Here is a 25,162-nt window from a genome sequence, read left to right as displayed (position 1 = left end):
TTCCCACGGGTACTGGAGCACAGGGTGACCAGTGAGGTCGGGGGCGAGAATCTGCTATTTCCTTGGATAGCTTCCTTATCATCCCTTCTTATGGTTTCACCGAGACACTCAGGAAAGTTAGATTAGGGACTCTACTAGATGATTCCAAGAAGCTATTGTTGCTTTGTTAGGTGTGATAATGGCATTTTGGTTATGTAAGGAAGTGCCCATATTTTTAGAGATGCATGCTGAAGTGTAAGGGCGTGATTTTACTTTAAAATCTCCAGTGGAGAAAAAATAGGCAAGAGCAAAAAAAGGGAGAGATGAAGCAAGTGTGGCAAAATCTTGATAATCGCCGAATCTGAGTGACTGCATGTTTTGAAGATGAGTAAATGTTTTCATAGGCCGAGGTCTGGCTTGCACAAGTTTCCCCCAAATGCTCCCCCAACCCCAGGTTATCAGGTGAATGTGAGCCGCTGGGAGCATTTAGAGGCTGTCTGCTACCTGTGCTTGGGGGCCATTAGCTGTTGCTCTTCTTCCCGTCTCTCTTTCCTCCCCTCTTTCCTTTTCTCCCCTCTTCCATCTTTTGTCCCCACCCTTTTCCAAAAATTCCGGGCTGACCCTCGGCAGAGCCCCCGCTTCACGGCCTGCCCTTTCTCATAAGGACCACCAGAGGGCGCCATGATTTAAGTCTGTCGCTGTTCTTGGTGCTGAAATTCTGAAAGCGGGTGGAGCACATGATGGGCCCGGGAGCTCCTGAGGGCTTCAGCCCTGTTTTCTGTTCCTTTGAAAACAAACACACCTTTGGGTCTAAGAAATATACTGTTTTATATTCCCAATATGTGGTCCCCAACCTTTGCATCCCTGAGGTTGGAAAGAGAAGGGACGGCTGAGATGCTTAGTGAAGGGTGCAGGCCTGAGAAGGCTTTGTCAGAATCTACCACTCACCAGCTGTGTGGCCCTGGGCTAGTCACTGCACATCCCTGAGCCTTGATTTTTCTCATCTGTTAAATGGGAATGATAACCACGGCTCCTTTCAGAAGTTATTGTGAGGATTAATGAGATGCTGCAGATTTTAGTAATCTCAAGATACTATTATTCCTATTGCTATGACCACTACGAATACTTTTTTTAAAGCACATGCTGTGTGTCAAGGGCCCCTCCAGTGCACCCCCTCCCAGGTGTGAAGTCAGGAGATGTGATGTCCAACTCAACCCTGCCTTGCCCATGATCACCGGTTTGACTCTGGCTGTACTGCAGCCACACTTGAAACCTTCTGCCTTCCTCTTATGGAAGATCCTGACCATAAACCTGACCTTGCAGAGTTCCCATGGATATGTCTCCAAAGCTCTGAATACAGTGGCCAGTGCACCATTGATGCTAAGTCAGTGACAGCTGCTATTATCATTCTCAGGGTCCTTCTTGTTTAGCCACGTGTTGATTCTGTGCTTTGTGGGTCCCAATAACTCCATCTCTTCATGCTTCCCTGGAAACTGCCCCACGCAACCCCCCCACCCCCCACCCAGGGAACTGTGGTGCTGGGGCATTGCCTTCCATAGCTTTCTACCTCTATTCCCACAACCCTTTGTAGCTAAATCAACAGTAGATGTTGGTCAGCGAAATACTGATTTTGCTACAATATCTTGCTTGAATCCATGTGATGGCCCTAAGAGAGAAGCAAACGTTGCCTTACTGTGTTTACCTTACAGCTGAAGAAACTGAGGCCCTGAAGAATGAAACTGCCCACCCGAGGTACCCCAGCTAACAAGAGTCAGGCAGGGAATTGGGGATTCTTAGAAGAAGAGGGTTGCTCAGAGATTCTATAGGAGAAACTGATGTCAGAGAGGTGCAGCCACTGGTTCAGAATGGCTGAGTGCATTCATGTCTGAGCTGGGATGGGAACCAGGCCCTCTGACCTTGGCCCAGAGCCTCTTCCTTGGTGTCTGGTTCTCTGCCTTGAGCCTCATGGGTATCATGGAAAAGAGACTTATGTAAAAGAAACATGCCTGGCTTTATTACACCTGAGACTTAAGACAGTAATTTTTGGTGATTAGTCTTCTGGCATGCCTGGTCCCTCATGGCCTGCACCTTTTAGGCATTTGATTTTGTACTCACTTGTGACTCTAAAGCACCTTGTTAGTGGAGGTAAATTAACTTATTGATTTTGAGCTCCACTGCTACTGTGATAAATTATAACACGATTTCAGTCATTTTGTTGTTTACTTAGGCAGTTGTTGAAATACTGGTGCGTTGGTAGAACTTCTGAAATGAATTTTTAACAAATCCCTAAAAACTATGTGAGCTTTTCCAAAATGTCTGGAGGAGGCAATAGGCCTGACTTTTTGATTAATAACGTATCTCCTGGTGCTGGTATGGTGAGGGTGAACCCGGGAGAGCCCCAGGCCGTGGGGACCCCTTTGAGAACGGGCCTGGCATTAGGCAGCAGGCACTGGAAAAAGTCGTCATCCTTCCTGACACTGCATTTACACTCTTGGGGATGTATCCTGAGGAAATTATAAAAAAAAATTTAAGAAATCTCCTTCTGCCTGAATTCACTGAAGAATTATTTGACAGTAGGAGCAACACAAAATAAACCTGGAATCAACCTCAATGTGCAGTGACAGGGACATTGTTTTCCAATTGTAGCATTGGTTTGCTTCTGGGAGTTTGTGCTAATTTGCTTCTTTGGGGCATCCACACTTGCAGAGCACAGGGAGAAGGGTGTTAGCTGGCCAGCAGTTTTTATTTCAAGAGGAAGACTCTTGCTTATGCTTCCTCCTTTTCTGCGCGAGCACAGGGGGACACTTTGTGCAAATAATCACATACAATTTAGGAATGCTTTTGGAGCCGGGTGTGCTGGCTTATTCTTGTAATCCCAGCACGTTGGGAGGCTGAGGCAGGAGGATCACTTGAGGCCAGGAGTTAGAGACCAGCCTGGGCAACATAGTGAGATCCCGTCTCTTAAACAAAAATTAGCTGGGCATGGTGGCCCACACCTCTAATCCCAGCTACTCAGGAGGCTGAGTTGGGAGGATCACTTGAGCCCAGGAGTTTGGGGCTGCGGTGAGCCGTGATCATGCCACTGCACTCCAACCTGGGCAACAGAGCAAGACCCTGTCTCTAAAAATAAAAATAATAATGATAATAAACCAGGAAAGCATTCATCTACAAGTAGGAGGAAAATTGACTAGAGGGACTTCTGGTAGCTGGAACTGAAAGAGATAGGGCTGCAAAAACATTTTCACCGTAAAAGGCAAGGGGTCTGCCATCCAGAGCTCATGGCTTGGCTGGGTGAGGCCAACAGGAACCAGGCTCCACTGTCTTTCTGCTCTGCCAAGCTCAGCCTTGGACCAGACCCTCTTTCTTTGAGTCTGGTTCTTGTCCTTCAGTAAACAAATGGGGCCAGGGCGAGGATGGTTGGGGTGGGGGACACTGGGCTTCTTTTTCCCCTCCTTGTGGGTAGTCTACTCTGGGGACTTGAGGGTCTTCCATGGAAGGCAGATCCTTGGGTGAGTGAAGGCTGCTGTGTTGACAGCTCAGCTTGGGGGCTGAAAGTCAGAGATGAGATTCCTCATGGGTGTTACGGAGAGCAGACCCACGTCAAAGAAACATGCTCGGCTTTACCACCCCCAGTACTGCTTGGGGCTGTATCTTAGGTGTGGGTTTCTTGCTCATGGTCATGAGGTGGCAACTGGATGTCCAGGCCTGGGATGTGAGTTCATAGGTAGCAGGACGGGCAGGGCAAGGGAGCCTGTTTCCTGGCACTCCGCGCTCACGCTTTATGTGACAAGCTGGGTGACCCCTAGCTGCTTCTCTGTCTCCATGTCAGCCGCTTGGTTAAGCATGGTTCTCAGGGGTCCCTTGGCCAGCTGTCCTGCTAGCAGCTGACATCAGGGGAGAGGCCAGCTAATTTTTGTATTTTTAGTAGAGACGGGGTTTGGCCAGGTTGGTCAGGCTGGTCTCGAACTCCTGACCTCATGATCTGCCCACCTTGGCCTCCCAAAGTGCTGGGATTACAGGCATGAACCACCACGCCTGGCCTGGTATTTGTTGTTGTTTTTTTAACCATTGCCATTTTTTTTTGGTGACCGTGTTCATTGGCTGCCCTGGTTGGCCCATAGGAGGCAGAGGCTGAGCTGGGTGGAATTCAGTGTGTGGGGTGTCGATTAGGACGTGCTCTTGGGGTCCATGCCTGATTGATGAGGGAAGGCAGCAGGATTGGGCAGAGGGAGAGCTGAGCCGAGTTGTAGTCCAGTGACAGCTGTGGCTGACTGTGAGGAGCTCAGGGGCTGCGGTGGTGCATCCACGCCGTCCTGCCTTGGGCCCAGATGGCTGCTTCTTCACGCTTGCCCAGTCACAGGAGGCGATCCACCCTGCAGGTGTCTCCTGACAGCACCCCGCCTGCTGCGGCAAAGATCCCTCCTTGCGGGGCGTCTGGGTGGCCCCTCTCTGAGTCCACTCTGTTGGCCAAACATGTTTCTGTTCTTTGAAATGCAGGCCTCCCTGCTTTTTTTCCTGTTGGGTTGTCTTCCAAAAATTGATTACGACAATTTTGTCCTTCTAATATATTCTGCACATGAATCCTGAGTTCAAATGGGTTGCAAATATCTAAGGTTGTGGCTTTTTCACTTAAACTTTACAGTGGAAGCACAAAGTCTGGTTTTCTATTTCTTCTCGTGTCAGTGTTAGTGAGCTGTATTTTTCTAGAAATTTATCTGTTTCTTCTAAGTTTTCACAGTAATCTAGCATGATCTTTTTTTCTTTTTCTTTTTCTTTTTTTTGAGACAGAGTCTTGCTCTGTCACCCAAGGGGAGTTCAGTGGTGTGATCTTGGCTCACTGCAACCTTTGCCTCCCAGGTTCAAGCAATTCTCCCTGCCTCAGCCTCCCTGGTAGCTGGGATTACAGGTGCCTGCCACCATGCCACCATGCCTGGCTAATTTTTTGTGTTTTTAGTAGAGACAGGGTTTCATCATGTTGGCCAGGCTGGTCTCGAACTCCTGACTTCAGGTGATTCGCCCACTTTGGCCTCCCAAAGTGCTGGGATACAGGCGTGAGCCACCGCGCCCAACCATTCTCGCATTATCTTTTAAATCTCTGTAATGTGTTCTGTCCTGTCAAATTCATTCTTCCTTAGTTAATGTTGTTGGAGGTTTGTTGACTTTATTAATCTTTTTGAAGATGGTCATGAGGTTTGGGGGAGCATCCCCTAGGCATAGGACTGGCTTCTGCCTCCAGTGTGGCCTCTGTCTGCGGCGTGCCTTGTTTAGTGCAGATCTCCAGGGGTTATTGTTGGGTGACCAGGGACAGTCACAGTACCTCTCTGGGCTTCAGTTTGTTCACATGGTGGCTGGAAGTGAGCGCACTGCTCCCTAAGCTCTGTAGAATGCCACTGTCCCTTTTGGAGGGTACTGTGGTCTTTCATTGTGATCACGAGTGCATTTGACTTAGCTCCTGGATAAAGGACAGGAATTTGTCATGAATCCCTTAAAGTACTTGGCAGCTTAGCCCATGCTAGGTCTTCGAGAAATATTTGTTAGATGACGGAACCTATGCAGCGAGGGAATCAGTAGCTCAGTCAGCAATTTCCTGCCTTCTCAGGGATTCCACTTGGTTCCCCTCCTCCCTTTTATTAAAGTTAGAAAATGACTCACATGGCTGGGCACAGTGGCTCACGCCTGTAATCCCAGCCCTTTGGGAGGCCAAGGTGGGTGGATCACTTGAGGCTAGGAGTTTGAGACCAGCCTGGCCAACTCTACTAAAAATACAAAAATTAGCTGAGCGTGATGGCAGGTGTCTGTAATCCCAGCTACTCTGGAGGCTGAGGCAGGAGGATTGCTTGACCTGGGAGGCAGAGGTTGCAGTGAGCTGAGATCGTGCCACTGCACTCCAGCCTGGGTGACAGAGTGGGACTCTGTCTCACCAAACAAACAAACAAACGAAACAACTCATGGTCCCCTGTGAGGGTCTGGTCTGGTCAGGGCAGAGTTTTTGAGGATCTGACCACTCTGTCCACCTCCGCTCCAGCGCTCCTGTGTGACAGGGAACCTATGTGGTGGACAGCAGGCAGAGAGAAACAGATATTAATTAATTGATTAATTAATTAATTAATCTTGACCTGTATTCCAGTAACTCCCAAATGCTGCAACCCTCAGATGGCAGCTATTTTGGAGAATGGAGGATAGGACAGTGCTGGTTGTCTTCCCAATATCCATTCGTCCTGGATTTCTGGCTAACAGCCCTGACTTAAATCAGGGGGCTGTGTGCCCAGCTGAAACTCATATTCCCAGGTCTGTAATTCAGCAGAGGTGGTCATGGGACCCTGTTCTAACCAATGGGACATAAGCGGAGATCACTGGGTGGGGCTTTTGGGAAAGATCCTCCACAGAGAATGACTCAGCTGGCCCCTGCCCTTTCCCTTGTTTTCTTCTTGTCTGGAATGTGATGGCTGGAGCAATGGCAGCCATTTTGTAATCATGAAGTGACTTGAGGACACCATATGCTAAGTATGGAGAAGCAGATAGACAGAAGGGATCTGGAGCCTTAACCACAACACAGAGTTCTGCTCCAGTGCTGGATTGCTGGCCTCTGGCTTTATTTTATAAAAGAGAAAAACCCTACATTTCTTCCTAGCTTTCTAACACAGCTCCTAACTGATACAGGCTGGGAAGCCCATATGGAGATTTTTGCTTTCTTCCCATGTATCCCCATCAGTCTCTCCCTGATGCACAAGGAAAGACCATTCTGAGCACACCCATCTTCATGCAGAAACCACGTGTGTGGAGCCCTTATGCACTGTGGTGGGAATGTGAAATGGTGTAGCCACTTTGGAAAGTAGTTTGGCAGTTCCTCAAAAGGTTAAACGTAGATTTATCTCATGACCCAGCAGTTCTACTCCTAGGCATCTACCAAAGAGAATTGAAGACATCCATCCATACAAAAAGGTGCACATGAATGTTCATAGTGGCACTATTCATAGTAGCCAAAAATGAAAACAACCCAAATGTCCATCAACTGATGAATGGGTAAACAAAATATGGTCTATCCATACAGTGGAGTATTATACAGCCCTAAAAAGGAAGGAAGCCCTGCCACACGCTACAACATCAATGAACCTGGAACACATCATGTTAAGATCATGTTAAATGAAAGAAGCCAGACACAAAAGACCACATAGTGTATGATTCCATTTATAGGAGATGTTCATAATCAGAAAATTCACAGAGACAAAAAGCAGATTAGTGGTTACCAGGGGCTAGGGGCTTGGGGAATGACCATTAATGAACATGTGGTTTCTTTTTGGGGTGATGAAATGTTTTAAAAGTAAATCATGGTGAGGACTGCACAGCTCTGTGAATATACTAAAACTACTGAATTGTACGCTTTATAAAGGTAAAGTGTATGGTATATGGCTTATGCCTCAATAAAGTTGTGATTAAAGACTGCATATGCTTTAAAGTGAGAAGCTTGGTGTCATTGGAGCCAGGCGACAGAGCAGGGCAGGGCTAACCGCAGGGTCCCCACGCGCCTGGGGCAGGTGGCCACGTGGCCAGTTTCTGCCTTCTCTAGTGGAGTAGGGTGGTGTGGTGGTTAGGACCCAGACCCCTCTACCCACACAGCTGCATGGCCTTGGGGAGATCTAGTTTCTGTGCCTCAGGGGCCTCACTTGTCAAATGGGGAGACTCCTGTATCGCCCGCAAGGCTGTGGTGAGGCTGAGCGAGGGTAATCAGGAATGCCTAGTGCAGCTTCCACCTGCAGGGACACTCGGCAAACCCCAGATCTGATTCTTCCATTTCCCCACGCACTTGCCACCCTTGACCACTGCCTGGTCGGCAGGCACTTCTGTAGTCTGGGCTTGAGAAGAACTTTCAGAATGGTAGATTTTTTATTCTTTATTTTTTGAAGGGGAGAAGGAAAGCAGTGGCAGGAATCGTCCTCTGTGATGTTACAACATATTATAAAGCTCAGTCATTGAAATAGTCTGGAAGTTACGCTAGACTTGGGAGAGAGACCGGTGAAGCGTGACACAATACATGTGTGAGTGCCCTGTGGCCGCCAGAGCAAAGTCCACAGACTGGCTGGTTTAAGACAACAGAAACGTATTGTCCCCAGTTCTGGAGGCTAGAAGTCCAAGGTCACAGTGTGGGCAGGGCTGGTGCCCTCTGAGGGTTATGGGAGGAATCTGTCCCAGCCTCTTCTCCTGGCTTCTGGTGTTTTGCCCACAACCTGTGCCACTCCCTGGCTTGTGGAAGCCTCATCCCAACCTCCACCTCCATCCTCACACGGCACTCTCCCTATGTGTGTGTGTGTCTGTGTGTCCAAATTTCCGCCCTCTCTCTCTCTTTTTTTTTTGGAAGGACATCAGGCATATTGGATTAGGGACTCAGCTTAATGACGCCATCTCAATGCATTTCATCTGCAACTACCCTATTTCCAAATAAGATCACATCCTGAGGTTCTAGGGGTGAAGACTGCAGCATGCAGATTTTAGGGGGAAGCAATCTAGCCCTTCCTGGTGGAAAGTCAGAAGCAGGTTTGAGCTGTATAATAAATCACTCACTGTGTAACGGGCTCGATATTTGTGGAGCACCTGCTCTGAGCAGGTACTGGGAAACAGCAGTGATACACCGACAAGGTCCCCACCCATGAGTAGCTCAAGCAGCAGGGCCGGGAGGACATTTCATGACGGCGCGGGGGAGCGGCCAGCTCCACGCGTCTCCTGCCTTTATAACAAGAACAAGTTAGAGGGACAGACTGCATTGGTGGCCGGCTCTTTCGTGAACGTAGCACGTGGTGTGGGTGGTGCAACCGCTCCAAGCCTGAACCCCGAGCCCCTTTGGCCAAGGGAACATCTGCTGCCACGGTGGATGACTTGAGGTTTTATTGTATAATTTCATTTGCCGTGTTATTGGCGTTTGGAAGATGACATGACCTCATCTCATTTTCCTTTGCCTAGTGAAAATAGCAGGGGATTTTGTTCCCTTCCCACCATTGGGTGTGTTCAGCACCATCAACACAGATTGTTAAATCATCCTTGTGTGTTTCCGTTTTGCTCTGAAACGCTTGCGTCGCTGGGGGCGATGAACTTGGCTCAATGCACCTGTGTGTCGGTGGAACTTGGCAGATGGGCGGCGGGCACCTCTCCATGCCGATATCTGTACCCCGAGGAAGCATCCGTGGGGTGGGGTAAAGAGCCAGGAAGAGGGGAATCTGGGTTTGATTCCCAAATCTGACGCCCCAGCTGTGGGACCTGAGACAAGTCATTCAACTTGTAGGGGTGCCCGCCTCAGTGGGCCGTTGGGAAGATTAAATGGAATGATGAATGCAGAACTTTTTTTTTGGATTGTTTTTAATGTGGTAAAATATACATAACATAAAACTAATCATTTTAAGCATTTTCAGTGTCTAATTCAGTAGCATCCGGTACATTCCTATTGTCGTGCAACCATCTCCACGACCCATCGCCGGAGCTTTTTCTTTGTACCCATTAACACCAACTCTCCATAACCCCAGCCCTGGTAACCCCTATTCTGCTTCCTGTCTCTATGAATTTGACTCCTCCAGGACTTCATATAAGTGGAATCACACAGTATTTGTCCTTTTGCGACTGGTTTATTTTATTTAGCATAATATCTTTGGCCGGGTGTGGTGGCTCACACCTGTAATCCCAGCACTTTGGAAGGCCGAGGCAGGTGGGTCACAAGGTCAGGAGACCGAGACCATCCTGGCTAACACAGTGAAACCCTGTCTCTTCTAAAAATACAAAAAATTAGCCAGGTGTGGTGGCAGGCACCTGTAGTTCCAGCTACTCGGGAGGCTGAGGCAGGAGAATGGTGTGAACCTGGGAAGCGGAGCTTACAGTGAGCCGAGATGGCACCAGTGCACTCCAGCCTGGGTGAAAGAGCAAGACTCCATCTCCAAAAAAAAAAAAAACAACTTCAAGTTCGTCTACATTGTAGCGTGTGTCAGAATTTTGTTCTTTTTTTCAGGCTGAATAATATTTATGGAAAGGGTTAATCTGTAAATTGCCATGCCACTAAAAACAAAGTTTTAGAAGGTGTGTAAAAATCAGTGTTTGAACCAAACAGAAGAGGTGAACTGAAAGGTACACTCTCCTTTCCCTTCAACCCCAGAGCCATTCCCCATGTAATCGCCTGTGCATCCTCCAGACATTTCTCTGCACTGATGAGCATTTATGTGTGTGTCCTTTGTTTTTAGACCTCCATGCTATGCACCTTGATTTTTTCCCCTTTGATGTCATTCTTCCTTTTTTTTTTTTGAGATGGAGTCTCGCTCTGTCGCCCAGACTGGAGCGCAGTGCAGCGATCTCGGCTCACTGTGACCTCCGCCTCCTGGGTTCAAGTGATTCTCTTGCCTCAGCCTCCCGAGTAGCTGGGACTACAGGTGCCCACCACCACGCCTGGCTAATTTTTGTATTTTCAGTAGAGACAGGGTTTCACCATGTTGGCCAGGCTGGTCTCGAACTCCTGACTTCAGGTGATCTGCCCACCTCAGCCTCCCAAAGTGCTGGGATTACAGGTGTGAGCCACCTCACCTGACCTGATATCTTTCCATATTGGCACACACACATAGAAATGCCTCATCCTGTTCAACAGTTGCTTAGCATCCACTGATAGATGGCCATGTCTTATTTCCCCAGGTCCATGCTGATGTCCATGTATGCCGTTTACCAATACTTGCCATTACAAACAACACTGGAAATGATTGTTCTTGACACAAGAGTGAGATCCATGTATGTCGTTTACCAATACTTGCCATTACAAACAACACTGGAAATGATTGTTCTTGACACAAGAGTGAGATTTACACCTGAATCCCTAGCAGACAAGGGGCCTGTGCATTGAGAAACCTCACATTGTCAAATTGTCCCCTGTGGAGCTGCCCCCTTCTCCACTGCACCCACCCTGCACAGGAGGGGCTTTCCCCACTGATAACACTCCTGCGGGGTATGGGCCACAGGGCCTTTTTTTGGTCACTGTCATATTTGCAAAGTGCTACATTTCTGGTTTAATTCACATTCTTTTAAAATGATGAGTGGACACACCTTTTTTCACTTGCCTTTCTTCTTATGTGGATTAAATAATTATTTCTTTTTCTTTCTTCATGTGTGTTTCTTTTTATGTGAATGACTGGTGAGTCTCCTTTTCTCACTTTTCTACAGAGCTTTTCATCTTTGTCTTCTTGTTGATTTGTAAGAGTTCTTTACATAGTGAGGAAAGTGCACTGTGCATGCTAGTTGTTGAAATCTGTTCAACTCAGGGTCATCTCTAAACGTCTTACCTTCTTTGAAGTTACCCATAAAACTATGTGTGCCCCTGAAACAGCGATGTTTCCTTCCATAATCCCGGGTTTATAGTTCCTATCCTTCACCTTGAGGCTGAGAGGCTCTCCTTCAGTGTCTGTTGATAATTTACCTAACCCTCATCGCTTCCTCAAGCTACACAGAGTGAGGTGGGGAAAAGATGATGGTCAGATGCTATGGAAGGAGCTGGAAAGAAGCTGTCAGGGGTGGGGGTGGTGTGGGACTAACACTGTGATAAAGGCAGCCAAGCAACCTCAAGGTAAGTATTAGTTCAGTGGACTGCAGCGTGGGGTGTTGTCCCTGCCACAGGGCATCAGGGAAGGCTTCCTGGAGGTGGTGACAGTTCAGCTGAGCCACAGTGGGACCTCAGTTGCCATGTGCTCTCATCCGCAGGCTCAGAAGTTGGCCAGGAAAAGCTGTCCCTGTGCCTGAGTGGGCTGTGGGCCTGTACGGGGTGGGGCAGGGCTTCCAGTTCCATGTTTTTAAGCGGGAGTGACCTGGAGTCCCTAGTGAGGGATTTCGTAGGCTGTGGGGAAATAGCTGCTGCGGGGTGAAGTTTGAAGACAAATGACAGACGGGAGATGGGGATGAGTAACCCCATTTGGGGCCAAAATAGCCCGAGGGGAAGGTGGTGTGTTGTCCCCATTTCACAGATTTGGAAGCTGAGGCTCAGGCGGCTCCTGCAGCCGGGAGGAGGGAGGCATTTCCAACCCCGGCCCAGGGCTGGCTGGAGCTGCGCCGGGCGGCGGCCAGGGTGGCCATGGGTGGCGGTGCTCGCGTTGCATGTGGTGTGTGGCGGCGTGCATGCACCAAGGCTCTTTGATTCCTCAACTTTAGTTTTTTTTTCTGATTATAGAAGTAAAATAGAAAGAAGACCTTTTTTGAAATGACCTGTGTTAGTCACCTCTCTCAGGATGCGTGAGGCGGACACGTTGAGGCCACCTCAGCTGATGGAAGTTTCCGGTAAGAAGCCCGTTCTCATAGCCGGGCAGCAGCGCCGGTGAGCTTGGGGACGTGGGCTGTGGGTCACAGGCGCCCGACACAGCGCCAGCCTGACAGCGGGAAGCCGACCCCACCGTGCTGGGATCCGGTCCCTCCCCTGCTTTGGCCCCTGGGCCCCCGACCCTGGCTCCTGCCGCCTGGGCCCTGGCCCCACCCCACCAGCCCCCATTGCCGCCCCTGTCTCCCAGGCCGATGGATGAGGCCCCCTTCATGCGCCACCTCCTTGTGGACTGTGGCAGGGTCACTTTGTCAGGCAGCTGGGGCAGGAGCCAGGAGCATTGTTTACTCACTGGGCCAACAGTGTTGAGTGCCCGCTGTGGCCAGCACTGGGCCGGCCCCTGGGGTCGCAGCAGTGGGCAAGCCGACAGTGACTCTTGAGGCTCACACTGAGCAGCAGACCCAGACAGACAGAGTCAGTCTGTTAACTAGATCCCGACTGGGGGCGAGTGCCGTGAGAAATCCACCAGGGCAGCCATGTGGAGACGGGGTTGTCACTGTGAAGTACAGGGTGCAGGAAGGCGCCCGAGGGAGTGTGCGGGCTGTGCGTGTTGGGGGGTGTGTGTTGGTGTGTATCTCTTTGGGGGGGTGTGTGTTGATATGTGTGTGTTCATGTATGTGTTGATGTGTGTGTTTAGGATGTGTGTGTTGTATGCATTGATGTGTTTGTATGGTGGGGTATGTATGTTGGGGTGTGTGTATTGATGTGTTTATTGATGTATGTGTGCTGTATGTGTTGGTGTGACTGTTGGAGTATGTGTGTTAGGGTGTGTGTGTTGGTGTGTGTTTGTTGATATGTGTATGTGTTAGTGTGTGTGTTGTATGTGTTGTGTGTGTGTTGGTGTGTGTATGTTGGTGTGTGTTAGTGTATGTATTGATGTGTGGTGTTGATGTGTGTTGATGTATGTTTATTGATGTGTGTATGTGTTGGGGTGTGTATGTGTTTGGGGTATGTGTGTTGGGATGTGTGTGTCTTGCTATGTGGTGTGCTTATTGTGTGTGTATGTGTGTTGGTGTGTGTTTGTTGATATGTGTATGTGTTGGTGTGTGTTGTATGTGTTGATGTGTGTGTTGATGTGTGTGTGTTGGTGTGTGTATGTTGGTGGGTGTGTTAGTGTATGTGTTGATGTGTATGTTGGTGTGTGTTTTAGTGTATGTGTTGATGTGTATGTTGGTGTGTGTGTGTTGATATGTGTGTTGGTGTGTGCTTGTTGATATGTGTGTGTTGGGGTGTGTGTATATTGGGGTGTGTGTGTGTTTGGGGTATGTGTGTTGGGGTGTGTGTGTGTTGCTGTGTGGTGTGCTTATTGATGTGTATGTGTTTGTGTTGGGATATGTGTATGTTTTGCTGTATGTTGATGTGTGCGTGTATTGGGGGCGTGTTCACACATACCTTTTCACCGAGCAGCCTGCTATGTAACGGCCACCCAGGTCGACGGGCCTGTAGGTAGATCCTCATTTATTGAGCCAATTTCCTGTGTTGGACATTAGAGTGTTTCCTGGTGTGCTCAGTTATAAATAACGTGCTGCCATCTTGGGTTTCTACCCTTACTTAAGGCACAAACAACATCTTCAGAGAGTCTTAAAGTCTGCAATCCTGCATTTGGACGGCAATGTCAACTGCAGACTTACGGTCCCCAGGCAGCCTTAAGCAGCTGTGCGTCTTAGGCATTAACGACATAAAACAGTATGTTTCTTTAGGCCCAGTGCCTGCCATGGGGTGCTGGGCCCTGGATGGCTGGTATCGGGGCTGTGGGTACCAGGCCCTGGCACCCCACAGTTGTTCTGCCTGTGCTGGGGCACCTTTTGTTTGGGGCAGGAGGACAGGTCTTTGTGAGGAATTACAGAAGGGACTGTCTTCTCTGCTGGAGAAAGAGCTTTGCTGTTTCATTTTACAGCCTCGTTTGAGGGAGGCTGGGAGGCTCTGCAGTTTAGAATCCTGTTCAGAGATTATGCTCATGGGCCTAAGAGGATTTGGCTGTGACCAACTTGTATGACATGGGCTGTTTGTTTTTACTCCTGCCATGTTCTCTTCTGGGTCTCGGGCATGTGTTCTTAGGATTACTTTCATTTACAGCCTGGGATGATTGTGAATTCTTCAATAGCATCCACCTTTTAGAAATAGGAAGCTTTCTAAAGTCACGTTTGCAAGCCCAGCCTTTCCGAATTCTGTGTCATTAACTCAAGACCAGAGTGGTCTCTCATCCCCCTGCTTACCCCTGCCTCCATGCACCATGCTGAGGGCACAGCGTGGGCTTCACCGTGCTGTGTAAACTGTGAAGTGCAGTACCCCCTGTGTTGAGCTCGCCTCCCACTCTGTGAATAGAGCAGACAATGCTGGGGACGCGTCTCCCAGCCTCCCTTGCAGCTAGGGCACAGATACCTGGCCCCCCGGTGCTGCTGCCTTGGGACTTGACTCAGAATGTTGGCTGGCAATGTGAGGAACAGGGACCGGGGGCCATGTGGGTGATGGTGGTGGCAGCGGAGGAGGCAGCTGCAGTGATCCAGATGGCGGCTGCTGGGTTAATTTGGGAAGAACAGGCGCCTTCAGACACTGCTTCATCTTCTAAGCCAGGGGCTGGACACTGTGATCCTTGGACATTTCTGTTCCTTGTTTTTAATGCTTCTGGGAAGTGTCTTTATTTTGCCTTTTAAAAACGCAGAGTGGAATGTGCATTTAAGGGAAGGCAAATCCCGCTTTTCTAGTGGAAATGAGCCTGCGCCTCCCCAGACAGCTAGATCTGGAGATGCTGCTGCCCATGAGTTCTGCCCCTTTGTTTCTGTGTTTGGAAGGCCTGGCTCAAAATGGGGATTGGGGGTGCCCCAGTCTGGTCTGGGATGGGCAGGAATTATTTCCCAGCAAGGTCAAGGCTGCTCAACACTGTGAGAACCCTGGCCTGGGCATCAGGAAACATGGCTTCCTCTCCAGCTCTGACTTTGCTGGGCAGCCCTGGACAAAGCCCTCACCCTCTCTGAGCCTTCACGGCCCCTTCTATGGACTGGGGATGATGATCATGACCAAGGCAGTCGTGAGGACCATAGATCGCACTTGCCATGGCCAGGCCATCTGTAAAGTGGAGTGTTCAGGTTAGAGAGGACAAGTTGGTGTTATTGGAGGGAACCTGTGGTGATGGGGGAGAGGGTGACCTGGTGACACAGCCCTTGATGGCTAAACCTTCCTGACAATGTCACAGGGCCAGCCTCCTGCCCTTTGCAAAGCACTGGATCCTCAAAGAATAATTTACACTCCAGAAAATGGAATCCATACTGGGTGGGTCCTATCACGTGCAGCCTTGGGGGATGAGAGCTGGGAAGACCCATGTGAATACATGCAGGACGGGGCATCCGGTGTCTGCCAGCTGCCACCTGCTCCGGACCTGGGCCACCGGCTCTGCTGCCTAAACCTCTTCACTTGCTCCATTTTAACCACAGCTCACTCATCAGCCTTCTTTGGAGAATGCTGGGGACTGAGTGGCAAGGTAGGGAGACTCCGGGCTTTACCTTAAGTGGACGTATGTTGGAACCGTAACTTCGCCCCCTAATAATGATAATAATAACAGCAACTGAGGAAGAGCTGGGGTTCACAGAGCACCTGCTCTGCTAACAGCCTGCAGGATCTTTCGGTGAAAGTTGTGAAACATGGACATTTAGGTGCTCCATAAGTGTTAGCCAAAAAAAAAAAAAAGGAAAACGGGAAAGAATCCCAGACATGATTCTGCTCATTCCCGCTTTGCTCCCTCAAGTCCCTTGGAGGGGCGTTATCTGGGCTACCAGGGACTGCTTGTTTCCTGGCGGTTGTAGCCGCCCTCTCCTGGACATGCTTCCTTTTGGTTTGGGCACACTTGGTGGTCTTCCTGCACCTCGGCCTTTTGCTCTGGACAGATGCCCTTTGCTGTCGCGGGTTGGCTCTGACGTCCTTTCCTCTGTGAGGGTGCACAGCACCCCTGGGCCCCTGCAGCCTGCCTCAGCCCCTCCTCACTGCCATCTGCACCCTCAGAACATGAGACTTGGTGGGTGCTTCCTCGAGGGACTGAGAGGCCTCGAAGGACACTGCCCCGGAGAGCGGTGCCGGCTGTCTCAGGGTGGGAAGCCTCCTTGGTGACACTGTGTGAATGGAACCCCACCCGCCCTTGCTGCCTTTGGTGCCACTAGGCACAGCTCCCGGCCCTAGGAGGGGTGATCTTTCTTGGGGATGCCAAGCTGGCTCTGTGGTCCCTGTCACTCAGAGCGGGCTCCTCCCCTCCACACACCCATTTTGAGACCCCAGAGCACAGTGATGCCGCAGCTGCACTTAACAAGCAGGAATGTGTCCCTCCTGTTGGTCAACATTTGGGGCCTCACTGTGACAGGTGCACAGCAGCCTGGTGGAGAACCACCCTATGCAACTGTAGAAAGGGCCAGATGGCAGGAGCCACCTTGCGTTTTGCCTTGAGGTTTAGTTGGGATGGCCATTTACAGTGGTCGCAGCCACTGTTCTGAGAGCTTTGCATGTTCAGTGGGTACAAATCTCATGGTTGCCTAGGAGGTAGGGGATGGGGCAGTGTCCATTTGGAAGAAGAGGAACCTGAGGCTGAGAGAAGTTGTTTCCCAAAAACACAGCCTGTTGTGGGGGGCCAGGGTCCCAGCCCAGCAGTCCGGCTCAGAGTCACACCCTGCTGTCATGTTGTTACCCGCACAGCGGGCAGGTTCAATTGCGTGGTGGGTGACAGTCCAGTGACCACAGCCACGGAGGGCTTAACAAGGGGATTGTAGGACTTGCAGCAAGTAAGGAGGACACCACGGATGGTCCCCAAAGCAGCGCCTCCCGGGCAGAGGGGATCCCAGGGTTTCACGGGGCTGCTGGGCTGAGCCATCTCATGGGGGGTTAAGGTCAGTGCAGGCGCGGTGGCGGATCACGCTTCTACATACATCGCGTGCATGGAAAATGGCGGATAAGCTCCTCTCCTCCCTGGGTGGGGTTTTTAGGATGGGCTTGGACCTTTCCTGAAACAAGGAGAACTCAAGATGCAGTTACAAGTGGGTGCTTTTTCACGGTGTGTACCTCAAAACCCCAAACCTGGGACCCCGGCTTATGACGTCATATTCCATGGACGGTGCTAAGGGCAGAGCCTGGCCCAGAGTAAACCCTCGAGAATCGTTACGCTTGTTGCTTTCCTGGGGTTCCTGTAAAGCAGGCGTGGTGCCTTGTGGTTTGTGAATCTGTGTCCCTAAGACACACGCTGTGGTGAATGATTCTCTGGGACTCATCCAGCTGCTTCCCCCAGCGCTGAGTGTGGCCTCACAGTGGGAATAGTGGGCTCCGTCACTCGTGCGCTCTAGCCTCTCCTCCCATTCGCTGCTGTCCCCTCCCAGTCTCCTGGCCATTGTCATCCTGGGGGAATCCTTGTCATGGGAGGCCTTCCCAAGCAGAGAAGTGAGTGGTCCTCACCCACTGTTCTTCATTTCACATACATTTATTGAGCATCTGCTGTGTACCCAGCCCTGGGTCAGTGGCTGGGGCCACAGCAGTGGGCAAAGCAGACCTAGGGCTCACGGTCTAGTGGGCAGAGAGATGTGGGCCCTCTCAGCCTCGCCAATTTTCCCTCTGGGAGGACTGTGCCAGGGAAGAGGGATGGGGGATGGGGTAGGGGCTTTGGAGTCAGTGGAGCTGCATGTGAACCCCAACCCAGTGGCTTTCCAGCACTTCCACGGGGGCACAGGGCTGAGCTTCAAGAATCCTCAGTTTTCTCATCTGCAAACTGGAGGTGTTGGCACCCACCTCACTGGGTTGTCTGGAGGCTAATGGTTGATACGTTCCATGGGGCCCACGCAGCTTGGCTCATGGTGTGCACGCATTGACTATGAGCCCCCTGCTGGCTCCCAGCCTGGCCGCTTAGGTGGGCGGCTCAGGTGGTGCCTAGAGGAGAGGCCAGGGCTGCAGGGGAGAGGCCAGTCTGAGGCTCTTTGTCGTGGGTGAAATCCCTGGGTTAATCCCTGGCCCTGCCCAGAGCCTGAAGTGGGAGCTCCTGCGTCGCTTCCTTGACCGTGAGCCTTTGCTGGCTGACTAGTCCTCTGCTTCTGCTGCCGATGAGGCTGCCAGATGTTCAGGCCTACGGCCCAGCAGCCCCTCATCCTCCAGCTGCCCCCTTCCCTGTCCCTGTGAGGTCCCAGCCAAGCCATCTGCCTATGGAGACATGAATAGGCCAGCTCTGGGCTGCTCTGAACCTGGTGATGGCAAGAAATAAAGTAAGTTTTCGTGCGCGTCCGTGTGAAGAGACCACCAAACAGGCTTTGTGTGAGCAACAAAGCTTTTAATCCACCTGGTTGCAGGCCGGCTGAGTCTGAAAAGACAGTCAGCAAAGGGAGATAGGGGTGGGGCCGTTTTATAAGATTTGGGTAGGTAAAGGAAAATTACAGTCAAACGCGGTTGTTCTCTGGCGGGCAGGAGTGGGGGTCACAAGGTGCTCAGTAGGGTAGCTTTTGAGCCAGGATGAGCCAGGAGAAGGAATTTCACAAGATAATGTCATCAGTTAAGGCAGGAACAGGCCATTTTCACTTCTTTTGTGGTGGAATGTCATCAGTTAAGGCAGGAACTGGCCATCTGGATGTGTATGTGCAGGTCACAGGGATATGATGACTTAGCTTGGGCTCAGAGGCCTGACAGTAAGGATGGGTGATACGTTGGGCTTTGGTGGCCAGATCTGTTCCTGAGTCTCCCTGGCTGTCAGAACACAGTGGCTCTCAGACGCCAGGGTCAGATCTGGTGACTGGGGCTCCAGGCAGTTTGGGTCGAGTGGAGGAACGCTCTCTGATGATTCATGAGACCTTGCCTAGGTCTGCAGGATCCTGAAGATTCTGAGGCAGGGCGCTCACCAGCTCAGGCAGCCACCCTTCAGCTGTCCCACCTTGCCTGGGCCTGAGCACAGGCCCTGGAAGCCCCTGTTCAGGACATGTTCACAGGCAGGCAGGAAGGGCCCTCCCGGCCCGAGCCAACACCCTTCACTCCAGCTCCCCGCACAAGCTGGCCTTCCGGAGAGCCAGGGCGGGCGTTGCAGGCCGGGAAGAGGAAGAGATGTTTGCCTGGGCAGGGGCCGAGGACTTCCCAGGCCGAGGGTACAGGGCAGGCAGCAGCCTGAAAACACCGGCCAGTTTCACAGCCCGTAACCAGGTGGTCACACAGGGCCCCGAACTCAGAAGGGCCCACTGGGGTGGATGCTCTGCGCTCACCGTCCTGAGATTCTTCATCATCTTATCCTGGGCTTGGTGTTCTGTAAGTGGAGTTGCTGGGACCGTGGATCATGTCCTGGGGCTTGGAGTCTGGGCTCATGGGCTGTGCCTCCTTTGTCCCTTCCCCAGCTCCTGGGACAGGTTCTCAGCTGCCCGCTCTCCTCCTGCTGGGGCCCCAGGCCCTGCCTTCTGTCCAGGGTGGCAGCCAGGTCACTTCTCGGGTGGCCATTGCTCAGGGGTGGCCTGTCCTCCATGGGCTGAGGTGGTGGGGCCTGTGGGAAGGGGGCCAACGACTCTGTTCCTGGCTGGGGCCCCATATTTTGGTTTTGCACCGGGCCTGGAAAATTCTGGAGCCAGTCTTGCCTGAAGACAGGTGCATTCTGGAAATGGCCGGAGTTCCATGTGGCCAGGGCATAAGGAAGCTGGGGTGGTGCCTGGAGGTGGGGTGGGGTCGGGCGGGGTTACCCAGGCCTTGGCAAGTCCCTGGCAAGCTGTTGAGGAGTGGGGCTGTGTTCTCATGGTGTCGAGGAGTGGGGCTGTGTTCTCATGGTATTCTCATGGCACATGTTGGTTGGGGCACTTGGCAGGTCCATGCACCTTGGCCACAGAGGCTGCATGGCAGGGAGGTGACTCACCATCTGGGGCACCAGGAGAAAGAGAGAGGGGTGTTCTGTTCCGCCTGGCACTGCTCAGGGGTGCACAGCAGCTCTGTGGGTTTATCTCACACCAGACTTTTCTTAGAGCCAGAAATGGGCAAGGACTGGAGGCAGCTTGTCTGGTGCATTCCTTCTAGCGGGGTAAACCGAGGCCCTGAGAGGGGACAGATCCCCGCTCCCTGGCCAAGGTCGCTCAGCGAGTTGGTAGCAAATAGCTAATATTAAGCCAGTTTGTTTGGAATTCTAGGCAGAAATGGAAATATTTCAATGGCACAGATAAAAAAACTGAGGCTCAGGGTGGCTGAGGCTGCCTGGGATCAAGCGATTTATAATGGAGCTGAGACTCAAACCTGCAGCTCCCGACACCAGCCTGGGCTCCTTCTCCTCCGCATTGAAGCCGTGGCTGGCGTCTCCCACTCTTTGGGATCCTGGAGTAGGCTAGTGAGCAGCTGGGGAACTCGGGGCTGGAGTGCGAGGGTGGATGGGTGGGTGGCAGGGCTGTAACAAAGCCTACCGTGATGGCTGTCCCCCTCCTCAGGGAATCAGGCCTGATTGCACTTAATGAGGCTGGTGGGGAGGTGTTGAGTTTGCATTTTCTGCTCAGTGGGAGGTGGCCATGATGCATATTCATTTATGCAAAACCAGGGTTGGTTCTCTGCACCCTCTCACCCCTCTACCTCTTTCTTCCTCCAATCGGGTCGCTGGAGCCCAAAGACCAGCCCCCGGATTCTCTCCCTCCTTTGCCAGCTTTCAGCCCCAGTAACAGGCCAGGGAGATGGACAGACATTCTCGCTGTCCAGGGCCAGGCAGGCACTGTGCTCAGGGTGCCCTCAACATGGAGCGTTCACGACCACCCCCTCTTCTTTTCTTATCACCAATTTAACCATTTTAGAGTGCACAGTTCAGTAGCATTTAGTATATTCATGTTATACAACCATCACCACTATCTAGGCCCAGAACATTTTCATCACCCCAAAAAGAAACTGTTAAACTTGTCAGCTGAAGAATTGCCAGGACCACACACTGAGCGCCAAGAGCTTTCTTCCACATGAAGGGCTGCAGCCTGCAGGCTGGCTAACCTCAGGCTGGGAAGCATAGCCTCTGGCAGGAGCCAGAAGCAGGCATTTCCAGGAAGGGAATTTATGATGAACGGGTTAGCTAAGTATATGTATTCAACAGGCTATAGGAAGAGCTATGAATATTCACGGAGACGTGTGTGCATTTGTCATAAGCTAACATGTATGTTACATGCATCCTATGTTGACTTTGGGGTAGAGACTTAATATGTAAGTATTACAGTCAGGGCCCTACATGTCAGAAGGTGAAGCAGAGGACAGGAAGAGCCTCTGTGCAGCCTCTGTAGATGAGCCAGAACCATTTCAAGATCAAGACTCTTATCAAGAAGGAATGCTGGGCTGGGCAACGTGGCTCACGTGCTGTAATCCCAGCACTTTGGGAGGCTGAGGCGGGCAGATCATGAGGTCAGGCGGGCAGATCATGAGGTCAGGAGTTCGAGACCAGCCTGGCCAACATGGTGAAATGCTGTATCTACTAAAAATATAAAAATTAGCTGGGTGTGGTGACGAGTGCCTGTGGTCCCAGCTATTCGGGAGGCTGAGGCGGGAGAATCACTTGAACCCAGGAGGCAGAGGTTGCAGTGAGTGGAGATCGTGCCACTGTACTCTAGTCTGGGAGACAGAGCAAGACCTACCCTCCCCCACCCCCCCAAAAAGGACAGTCTGTGTTGAAACTGAAAAAGAAAGGGGCAGCACTGAGTGGTTGGTTGGAATCAGCAGTAGGGCAAGGCTTTCGAAAGGGCTGGTTTCTGCTTAACCCTTAAGAGGGAAAGCATAATGGCATTTAGCAAAGGAGGGGGTATAATGCAGTGTGTCTGACCTCCGGTTCCATTGTGGCCTGGAACTCAGGTTTTTTTTTAAGGTTTCTCTGGGGTCTGTTTGGCCAAGAGGGGGGTCCATTTAGTCATCTGGGGGTGGTTAGGATTTTATTTATTTATTTATTTACTTATTTTGAGATGGGGTCGCACTCTGTCGCCCAGGCTGGAGTGCAGCGGCACAATCTTGCCTCACTGCAACCTGCGCCTCCTGGGTTCAAGAGATTCTCCTGCCTCAGCCTCCCGAGTAGCTGGGATTACAGGCACATGCCAGCATACCCGGCTAATTTTTTAATTTTTAGTAGAGATGGGGTTTCACCATGTTGGCCAGGCTGGCCTCGAACTCCTGACCTCAGATGATCCAACCATCTCGGCCTCCCAAAGTGCTGGGATTACAGGTGTGTGCCACCACACCCAGCTTTTATTTTTATTGTTTATTTTGTTATTTATTTATTTGGAGAGAGTGTCTCACCCTGTCACTCAGGTTGGAGTGCAGTGGCACCTTCATGGCTCACTGCAGCCTCAACTTCCTGGGCTCAAGTGATCCTTCTGCCTCAGCCTCTCCAAGTAGCTAATTTTAAAATGCTACCATGTATGGCTAATTTTAAAATGTTTTTGTAGAGATGGGGTCTTGCTATGTTGCCCAGGCTGCTCTCAAACTCTTGGGCTCAAGGGATCCTCCCACCTCAGCCTCCCAAAGTGCTGGGATTGCAGGTGTGAGCCACTGTGCCTGGCCTATTTTTATTTTTCAAACTAAATGAAATTTAGCCTGAAGATGCCTCTGTACATGAATCCTTTCTTAATGAACTGCAACCTAACTTAGTTTGTGATTAACGGAAGCCTGACTTAGGAGGGGCTCTTGTAACAAATAGGTGAAGCTCAGCCCAACCACAGCAGCTGAGCATCTGTCAATCCAGTCCCAGGTGGCCAACCATTCAAATAAGGCAAAGGCTGAGCTGTAACCAGTCAAGCTGTCTTGACCCTCTCTTCGGTTTTGTGTCCATAAATGCTGCCTGATCACGGTGCAGACGTGGATTCCTAGACCCTGTTCTGGTTCTGAGAGCAGCTGATTCGTGAATCGTTTTTTGCTCAATTAAACCTTAATTTTAACTTGTCATACTCAGTAAGCAGTCACTCCCATTCCTCCTCCTTCTAGTCCCTGGCAACCTTGAGTCCACCTTCTGTTGCGGTGAATCTGCCTGTTCTGGACGGTGCATGGAAATGGAATCATGCAGTTCACTTACATTCAGCTTCTTTCATTTGGCTGAGTGTTTTCCAGGCTCATCCAGGATGTAGCTCGCATTAGAACTTCATTCCCTCTGACCGGGCACAGTGGCTCACGCCTGTAATTCCGGCACTTTGGGAGGCTGAAGCAGGCTGATCACTTGAGGTCAGGAGTTCGAGACCAGCCGGACCAACATGGTGAAACCCTGTCTTAACTAAAAAAAAAAAAAAAAAAAAAAAATTAGCCAGGCCTGGTGGCAGGCACCTGTAATCCCAGCTACTAGGGAGGCTGAGGCAGTAGAATTGCTTCAACCTGGGAGGCGGACGTTGCAGTGAACCGAGATCACGCCATTGCACTCCAGCCTGGGCAACAAGAGCGAAACTCTGTCTCAAAAAAAACAAAAACAAAAACAAAAACAAAACTTCATTCCTTCTCCGGGCTGAATATGTTCCACTGTATGAGTGGACCACATTTTGCTTATCCATTCGTCTGTGGATGGATGGATACTTAGGGTGTTTCCATTGTTTGGCCATTATGAATAAGGCTGCTGGGAACATTCGCGTTCCAGTGTTCATGTGGATGTGTGTTTTCAGTGTTCCATGATAGACACCCAGGAGTGGAATCGGTAGGTCATAGGATAATTCCAGGTTTAATTTGTTGAGGCGGTACCAAGCTTTTTTTGTGGTGGCCCTGCCGCTTCACCTGCCCCCAGCAGTGTGTGCAGGTCCCGCGTCTCTCCCAACAGCCAACACTCGCTTTGCATTTGGATTCCAGACATCCTCGTGGGTGTGCGTTGTCTCATTGTGACTTTGATTTGGATTTCCCTAATGACTCATCACGTTGAGCAACCTTTCCTGTGCATGCTGACCATTCGGTGAAATGTCTGTATCCAAGGCCACTGCCCATTTTGAAATTGGGTTGTTTGTCTTTTTGTTGTTATCATCCATGAGGAAAACAAGGATCAGAGAGGGTGAGTAACTTGCCCCAGGCCACACAGCAAGAAGGAGGGAAGACAGCCTTAGAAAACCAGTGGACCTGACTCTGAAGTCTTGTGTTCTTTCTTTCAAACACAAGGGAGCTGGTGGTTGGGACTAGGGAAGGCCTTTCTTTCCTCTGGAGCAGCTGCTTGGGATGCATCCTGGATTTCTTGCCCCTCCACAGCGCTTGTCCCTCTGAGGGCACAGTCCTTGGACATGGTTCTCAACAGAACACTCCTGGGGAATGTGATCAGGAGGCCCTGGAACCGCACTTGGAGAAACACTGGCTTGGGGTTTGCCATAGGACGTATGACTTCTTGACCCAAGGCTTGAGTTCGGAGCCTCCCCGGTCCACCCCTGCCAGGCTGCTGTGCGTCTGCGGCCTGCCCCTCTCCCTGCCTCAGCTTCCTCATCTGTGTAATAGTGAGAGAGGAATGGGATCCCACAGTGCTTAGAAAGCCATTAGGAGTATCAGGGGGTGGTCCCTATTGGTGTGTCTGTTTGTCTGTCTCCCTCCTGGGCGGAGTGCCTCCAAAGTGGGAGCTGTGTCTGGCTCAGCAGATACTAGCCAAGAACCAGGGGCCAAGGAGAAGGGCCCCAGGGCAGACCCCTGCTGAGACCTCACCATCCTGTGGTATCAGAAACTGGTGCAGCTGGTCCCTCCGTGCCCTGTGGCCACTTCTGGGTGCTCACGCAGCTGGCCCCTGGGCCCACATTTGAGCAGAACTCTGTGCTCAATGTGGTTCCTGTGGGGGAGTCCACCCATGCCCAGTGACTCCGGGGGCCCCAGCCCTGCCATCTCCGTGTGGGGAACATGGGGCTGGAGGGAACACAGGGTGGGAATTCTTGGAGCTCTGGAAGCAGGTGCTTGGGAAGCATGAGGGTCTTGGAATCTCAGGTCTGGATT

General features: G+C 51.1%; 1 protein-coding gene across 1 annotated transcript in view; it reads left to right on the top strand.

The window, feature by feature from the left end:
* PPP2R2C (protein phosphatase 2 regulatory subunit Bgamma) overlaps positions 1–25,162 on the top strand; it is a 244,304-nt gene that overhangs the window by 16,349 nt on the left and 202,793 nt on the right. The window contains exon 2 of the mRNA XM_016951256.4: positions 12,158–12,264. Within this exon, the coding sequence (XP_016806745.1) occupies positions 12,216–12,264 (49 nt within the window). The 5' untranslated portion in view covers positions 12,158–12,215. The remainder of the gene's footprint in view (positions 1–12,157; positions 12,265–25,162) is intronic.

The sequence above is a fragment of the Pan troglodytes genome, chromosome 3 (genome assembly GCF_028858775.2).
Source record: "Pan troglodytes isolate AG18354 chromosome 3, NHGRI_mPanTro3-v2.0_pri, whole genome shotgun sequence".
NCBI lineage: Eukaryota > Metazoa > Chordata > Mammalia > Primates > Hominidae > Pan > Pan troglodytes.
This window is presented reverse-complemented; position numbering and strand designations above follow the sequence as displayed.